This window comes from Nannobrachium achirus (assembly GCF_963921795.1).
Source record: "Nannobrachium achirus genome assembly, chromosome: 14".
NCBI classification, from domain to species: domain Eukaryota; kingdom Metazoa; phylum Chordata; class Actinopteri; order Myctophiformes; family Myctophidae; genus Nannobrachium; species Nannobrachium achirus.
In genome coordinates, this window is record NC_137821.1 from 38820356 (window position 1) to 38828730 (window position 8375).

Here is an 8375-nt window from a genome sequence, read left to right on the forward strand (position 1 = left end):
AGCATAGAACATTAGTTCTGTGCCAAATGCCAATCAGACAAATAGAAACACCTGCGTTGGTCCTCACATGGCCGTTTAGGACTACAAATGCAACCCATGAGTAGAAGTGGATGGTAGCATCCACGCCACAACGATAAAGCTGTCTTAATTGATCTGAACACTGACAAATCTTTAGGGTTAGGGTTAGGGTTTATCGTGTCCGGTGGGAATGACGCTTAAGGCAGATTAAAAAACATGGCAGACTATTAGCGTAAGCAACACAGCTGCACCAAACAAACTAGTAATGAGTGTGTTAGATTGTCATAGGCGTGTCCAGAGTCAAGGGCATGCCAACAATGTGCAAGCGGGTCACACCTAAATATCCAACCCACCCGTTGTTCATTTGATTAGCTGCAGCTGTGTTGCTTACGTCAGCGTTATGCAGTCTGCCGTTTTCTTCTCTCTTTTTTCATTTGGACCCTACTGTAGTTTTTAATCTCAAGTGGAAAGAAACTACAAAATCAGCCTTGGGCAGGGGTGTCCAAACCTTTTTCAAAGGGAGCCACATTAGAAAATATTAAAACACCCAAGTGCCAACTACATCTCCTGACATAATGTCGTTTCGGTCAGACCATAAGTCACATACATATGCATCGCATTTAAACAATTTGATTTAACTATCAGTGGTCATTTGTCAGGTGTGTGCTCTGAACAAAACGCAAATAACCTTTTCACATTACCAACCACACATGCAAGGTCAAAAATACAATAAAATAGCCTTTCTTTCAACCCTTCAGAATGAGACAACAGGGAACAAGGGATCCTGTTGGTGGGCCGTTTATATTAGCCTACAATTTAGGAATGAAGCCCGAGCCTCGCTTTGTACACCTCTGGCCTAGGGTTGCATGCCAAATAAAATAAAATAAAATTCCACCACTGCTATAGCACACGTCATTGTAGCTGTGACAGGTGTTGTGATTCTTTTATCTTCATCCACTGAGAATGAACAACCGGCTTCGCACTCATCCACGCGCTTCCACTGCGGGGTGTGATTTGCATAGGGAGCGGCGGGGGATTCCCCCGCCTCTGGTCTCCATCCTCACAGTCTCTGGTGATTTATTTTCATAGGCCTACGTGGTCACGGCCAACAGACCGTGTGCGACAATAAACACCACTCACCGCGATAACAGCCTGCGGCACGGAACTGCTGTCATGCAGTGCTGGTGTGGTTGCTGACCATAGACAAAATAATCAGCGGTTCTCAAAGTGGAGTCTGGGGACCCCTGGAGGGGTCCATTGGAGGGGGTCTTTGAAGCTGAAAGAATACGAGCTATTTTGAATATATTTGAAACGCTTTAACAACACAATTCTTGTATGGGGGTCCCTGGCACAAAATCTTTTCAGATGGCGCTCCGCGGCCAAAATACATATGGGGTCGTTGACATGAAAAAGTTTGACAACCGCAGATCTGCATTTATAGACGTCACATTGGCCCCTGCGAAGTTGCCGCCATATTGGCAGAGAAACTTGCCATGACGCCAGATACCTGCAGTGCTGAGAAAAAGACGTGTTTCCATAACCCTTATACTGTTAGTGGCCACTGGCCATGTAATATACATTGTTTTGTTATGAAAACACATATTTTTAATTAATTTAGAGGGAGGGTTCACCCCCAAAATAACTTTCTTTCTATCGATTACTCAACCCATGGAGACTTGATAATTATATGATAATTATATGATAATTATATGATAAGAAGCCAATAATTTGAGGAGACTCTTGTGTCTTCATAGGGAACAAAGCAGACACTTTGTGTCTCCATAGGGAACCACTGCTGGTCATTAAATTATTGAATTAGGAATGCGACACAACAAATATTTTAAACAAATATTCCGTCATAACACAAGTGGCATTTGTAACAAACGTCAAGAGACATACATGGGACATACTGTATATACATGGCTGACTCATGTTCACACCTGGTACCCCGGGTGGCCATGCCTGTTAGTACAACCACAGACTGACACATCGTGTTGGCCTCTGGAGAAGCTGGGCGGTCCGTGCCTTGCCCAAGGGCATGTCAGCGGTGGCTGTGGAGGAAGGGCTGAGTGCTGCTCATTCACTTCCCCTTGCAGACTCTTTCCTGCTGTAACCTTCAGGCAGGGGCGTCACAAAGTGGGGGAAAAGTGGGACTGAGTTACTAGGGCCCCAGGTGGAGAGGACATAATTATATTTTAGCTATTGAAAAATAGCAGATATGCAGATATATTGTAGATCTGCTATTTTTGAAATTGTATGTATTTTTTAAATGTATTTTTTAAGCGAACATTTGTAACTCAAATTTTGCTTCTGGGGCGTCCGTGGAACTGAATATTTTGAGATGGGGGTCCGTGGCCAAATACATATCATTTTGGGGGTCCTTCACATGAAGAAGTTTGAGCACCACTGACATAGAAACATAGGTTTCTCACGATTTTTCAAAAATAGCAGATCTACAAGCTCGCAGCGCGGCACTCGATGCCGTGCTGTGAGCTTGTATATCTGCTATTTTTCAAAAGTTAAAGCACAAAATAATGGGTTTATTCATTTGCATATATATATATACTATGAAGAACATTCAATGCGGGCCCCGCAGTGAATCCTTGTACCCAGGGCCCAGACTTTGGTGCAATCTCCCTGCCTTCAGGCCAGTACTGTGTTGTTGGAAACTGTCAGTGTGTGGTTTAGACAAGTGGTTCTCAACCCAGGGGGGTCCCCACATGATTTTGGGGTTGTCCCCTGGTGACAGTGAAGCGACAATTTAAGGACTGTTAAGACCGTTTTGATACCTGAAAAAAAGAAAGAAAAAGACCATTACTGCATCAAAAGTAATCGACAAACTATAATATGAAAACTGGTCAAACCTTGTTGGCCTAATTGTCAAATAATATAAGAAAGGGGCAAGCATAGCCGATCACAGCGCCTCACATTCGAGGCGTTGTGAGCTTGTAGACCGGCTATTTTCACAATATTTATCTGTGGGAACTGAGTGAAAACAAATGTAATGCCTCAACTCCTACAATTCCAAGTGCTTTTCTGGGTGGGTTCAGTTCAAATATGATAATGTTTGGGGGTCACAGCCTGAAGTGGTTGAGAACCGCTGGTTTAGAACAGTGGTTCCCATCAATCTCTTCTGGATCAAGGCCCACTTCAAAATCTCTTTCAGTGTTGCTCACCCATCTGTTAACTCGGATGCCATGTTAACTGGTGGTCCGATGGGTGGACCGTGTGCATTGTCACTCAGAGCATGGTTAGGTTACTTCAATGATTATCTGAGAAGAAATTACCCTATAGGCCATACATGGGCAACTGGCGGCCCGGGGGCCACATGCGGCCCCCACCTTCACTTAATGCAGGTTGATGTTGGAGTACTGATATATTATTGATTTCAGCTGTTACAATTCCAAACATGGAAAAATTACCTGCATTAATTACTTCAGTCTATATTAGTAGCTAAATGACTAGTATTAAAATGTTATTGTATTTTTTTATGTCCAATGTATTTGTATTTAAGTTCATAATGTTAACATAAGAACATATAAATGCATTTTATTTTTTTAGAAAAAAGAAGAAAAAAAGTTACTTTCAGGATTCCTATTCAAAACTAGACCAGGTCACCTGGTTGTGCCAGACCCGCAATGAAAACTAGTATGGCACTGAACTAACACATGAACACACAGGATTTTATAGTCTCAGCAACAAAGCGTAGTGAGCTTGTAGATCGGCTGTTTTCACTAGTATGGCACTGAACTAACACATGAACACACAGGATTTTATAGTCTCAGCAACAAAGCGTAGTGAGCTTGTAGATCGGCTGTTTTGACTAGTATGGCACTGAACTAACACATGAACACACAGGATTTTATAGGCTGAGCAGCTGGAAATGTTTGTGAGCTTGTAGATGGGCTGTTTTCACTAGTATGGCTGTGGGGCAAATGTTTTGCAGCACTGAACTAACACATGAACACACAGGAATTTATAGTCTCAGCAGCTCGTCAGCCAACTCAACTCAGCTGGTCCCGTACAGGTGACGGCACTCAAGGCAATCAGCCGAGCAAGGGAAGGGAGGGGCAGATGAGCAGTCAGAGGCAAACACAGGCACACTGAGGAAAAGAGGGACACTGAGGAAAAGAGGGACCGACCGACCGACCGACAGACCGACAGACCGACAAAGCCTTATGTAGGCCGACCCCCTGGGTCTGGCAAATAGCAAAAATAGCAGATCTACAAGTTCAAAACGCGTCGCAACTTGTAGATTGGCTATTTTTGTTATATGCATTGTGGCCCTCTGGAGTGAGTGTGAAAATGTAGTGGCCCTCTCCATCATCAAAGTTGCCCACCCTGCAGTGGTTCTCAAACTTTTTTGTACTGATTTCTGAAGCAGAGTACCCCCTTCCCCTGACTACAGCATTTTGCATAGAAAATGTGTATCAAAAGTCCAGTTCCCATGCCGATATGTTCAAAATTTAACAGCATAATGGCAAATAAACATTGCTTTCTATTCAATAACAGTTGCACTGGTCAAGGTATTGATGTAATTTGGTTTAACAATTTACAAATGAGCAGGTTCACTAAATCTGTCAATGATTTATCATTGACCATAACACTAAATACATTTTCCCATTTTCTCAAGTACCCCCTGCATTGCTCCCATGTGAGAAACACTGGGCTGGTGGATAAGAAAATGGCTTTCCTGGGTTTGAATCCTGGGTGTTACACTGGCTTGGATCAATGTAACTAACAAAGCATACAATATATGAGAACAAAGGGGTTCTACAGCACGCCTCAGCCTACACGGCTAGTCTGGTGCATCACAGGAGCAGGGACAGATGTATGTACCTGAATAAAAGGTTAGAACCGTCTGAGCTGCTCCAGTGTCTCTCTCTCTACTGCATACAATATATGCTTTATATGTACGGTATCACAATGTCATTTTGAACACAAAAATGTTAGTGGGTCCACAGATATGGACTTTACAGTGCTCTACAGTCTCTAGACACCTAAAGAACACACATCCACATACCTGTGAAATTTACACCTATTCTGTATGTGTGTGTGTGTGTGTGTGTGTGTGTGTGTGTGTGTGTGTGTGTGTGTGTGTGTGTGTGTGTGTGTGTGTGTGTGTGTGTGTGTGTGTGTGTGTGTGTGTGTGTGTGTGTGTGTGTGTGTGTGTGCGCGTGTGTGTGTGTGCTCGTGCGCGTGTGTGTGCTGTGTGTGTGTAGTGCTGCAGGCCTCAGTGAGAGAGGAGAAGAAGCTGTTGGTGGAAAACGCCAAATTGAAGAAAGACATCGAAGAGCTCAAACTGCAACTGCTAGAAAAACAAAGACGCAAAACAGGTACACCGTACACATGCGTGTGCAATCTCCAGATGTCTAAACTTCCTGTGATTAGAATAAAAAATGAAAACCATGAACGTTCTATTGGTTCCACATTCTGAGATGTTTTATTCTGATCTGGAAGCAGCCATGTTTCTCTGTTCTCCATCCAAACACCCATACTATACTTATCACGTACAATCTCTTCTCTTCTCTTCTCTTCTCTTCTCTTCTCTTCTCTTCTCTTCTCTTCTCTTCTCTTCTCTTCTCTTCTCTTCTCTTCTCTATTGACCACAATGGAAACAAGCCCCAGGGCTTTTTGTGTTATCCTTTTGGCATAACCTTTGACTGTATACCAGTGCTGTTAACAAACGTGTTAATAAAGTATTCAATCAGTCAATCAATCAATCAATCAATCAATCAATCAATCAATCAAAATCTCTTCTATTCTCTTCTCTTCTCTCTGCCTCTTCTGCTGTCTTTCTCTCTAACTTATAATCTCTCCATCCATCTTTCTGTTTGTATTCACTCCTTGCTCTCTCTCTCTCTCTCTCTCTCTCTCTCTCTCTCTCTCTCTCTCTCTCTCTCTCTTCCAGCCAAGGCTCTCCTCGCTCCTGTCCCGCCCCCCGATAGCTCCCTCACTGAAACACCTGGCAGGGTGCCTGCCACTCAAACACCTGCTGGCCCCTCCCCCGGCCAGCCTGCTACTCATGACAAACAGGGACGGAGGAGGAGAGACAGGAGAGGTACAGTAAGGAGGCAGCAAGAGAAACAAACGTCCATTTTTATACCTTTAAAAACCTTAGATACACGAGTTCCCAGATGTTTTCGCCAGCTATCGCATATAACAGGAGTGGACGAGCACATTATTCGAAAAGCAATGTGCGGAGGACTTCCTCGGTCCAGAGTTTTGTGAGATTATCTGTTTCAACATTTTTAGGTTAGAGACATAAAGCAGGGACCCCCACTACATATTGGATTCATGTTAAATGTGCGTTTTCAGACATTTAATATCTTAAACGCTCAATAGCTAACTTAATCTTTGGCTTGGTACTTGGTCTGCTCTTTTTTCCCTGTATAGTGTGTTGCCATTTTCTGCAAAGAGGTTTTGGTGTACAGTGTCATTTTCTGCTCATTTTGTGAGACGAATATGGCCGATCTATGGCTCACAAGCTCACAAGCTTGTAGATCTGCTATTTTCGACCAATGTTCCCCCTAGAATAGGGATGCGAGAGTTCATGTGGTTAATGTAAAAAAAAAAGGAAAATCACACCCATGAGAAGTGAGCAGTGCTCACTTCACACTTCACATTAGAAAATGCTGCTCCTGAAGAAACAGTGTGGGTTCGAGTAGCACGTTAAGCACAGTATGATGTTGATGTATAGACCCACATGACGTCACTGGGGGCACATTCTCTTATCTCTCTCTCACTCATTCTCTCTCTCCCTCTCTCTCCCCAGCTCGCCCTGTGTCCGACCCGGTGTGCCTGGTCCCGGAGGCGCGTCTGGACGCGTCGCGCCTGGACATCCGCGTGGGGCGGATCCTCAGCGTGAGGAGGCACCGCTGCGCCGAGGACCTGATGGTGCAGGAGGTGGACGTGGGAGAGGCCACGCCCCGCATGGTGGTCAGCCTACTGGAGGAGAAGATAGACGTGGAGAAGGTAGCCTAACACAGTGGTTCTCAACCTTTTCAGGCCGCGACCCCCAAAATAGTCATATTTCAACTGGGGACCTCCCTACCCTGAAGAGCACCAAGAGTTGAGGCGTTACATTTTGTACGGTTCTATATATAGGGTGTGCCAATATGTAGTTCTAGAGCGGCCATTTCTTTGGTCAACACAGCCTTACACAGGTGTTCTGATTGGAGTAAAGCATTAGTTCTATGCAATCAAACAATTGAAACACCTGTGTTTTTACCCAAAAGATGGCCGCTAAGAACTACAATTGTGTCACCGTTGGCACACACTATAGTGAAAATAGCAGATCTACATGCTCACAACGCCTCGCATTGCATGCATCACTACTGGCCTGCCTATACGCATGACGCTGAATCAACATAATGAGTATCAACTTTAATGTCTCATCAGGTCACAGGTGTACAACAGTGGGTGAAATTTAAAACCAGGAAAGGATGTCAGAAATGTCAGTAATGTCAGCCCTTACTTTGCAAACCACTGCTCTAATGGACCCTCTCTCTCTCTCTCTCTCTCTCTCTGTCCAGGGGGCTCTTGTCCTGTTGCTATGCAACATCAAGCCCTGCCAGCTGAAGGGCGTGGTCTCACAGGCCCGCCTCCTCTGCTGCTCCACCCCCGACAATGCTGACATGGAGCTCCTGGCCCCGCCCTCTGGCGCCACCCCCGGAGACAGGGTCACCTTCCACAACTACCCCGGTAACCAATGGTTACGTCTATATAGCAATGTTTCTGACCACGTTCAACGAAATGTTGTTTGATTTCTGTCACTGATTTCACTACTCACATTTTCACTTTATCGTGTGTGTGTGTGTGTGTGTGTGTGTGTGTGTGTGTGTGTGTGTGTGTGTGTGTGTGTGTGTGTGTGTGTGTGTGTGTGTGTGTGTGTGTGTGTGTGTGTGTGTGCGTGCGTGCATGCACGATTGCACGTATAGGTGAGCCCGATAAACAGCTGCTGGTCAAGGACAGGATCTGGGAGATCGTCCAGGCGGACCTGAAAACCGACGGCAAGGGCGTGGCCAACTACAAGGGGGCGGGGTTCGAGGTGAGGGGAAAGGGCCTGTGCAGAGCCCCCACCCTCACCAACGCTACCATCATATAGAACAGTGGTTCTCAACCTATGGGTCGGGGTCCCCAAATTATTTTGGGGGGTCTCAAGATGATTAGCTTAATGTGAAACATTGTTTTCTCACTCAACAGTAAACAAACCAGCATCAAGTTTAAGTGTATAGAGGGCATATGCACATTTCTTAAGTGGCAATTTAAGCCGGACTTTTAAGGCAGAAATTGTGAAAATAGCCGCTATGTATGCTCCCGCGTGAGCATGTAGATCGTCTATTTTCCCAATAGAA

The 8375-nt window shown here is 44.8% G+C and overlaps 1 protein-coding gene across 1 annotated transcript in view; it reads left to right on the top strand.

Annotated features, from left to right (window-relative positions):
* Positions 1-8125, top strand: part of LOC308298026 (aminoacyl tRNA synthase complex-interacting multifunctional protein 1-like) — a gene marked incomplete at both ends in the record, with an annotated part of 11421 nt that extends 3296 nt beyond the window's left edge. Inside the window, 4 exons of the mRNA XM_080741590.1 lie at positions 5241-5354; positions 6794-6993; positions 7554-7722; positions 7959-8125. Of these exons, the coding sequence (XP_080597716.1) occupies positions 5241-5354; positions 6794-6993; positions 7554-7722; positions 7959-8125 (650 nt within the window). The remainder of the gene's footprint in view (positions 1-5240; positions 5355-6793; positions 6994-7553; positions 7723-7958) is intronic.
* Positions 8126-8375: the final 250 nt, after the last annotated feature.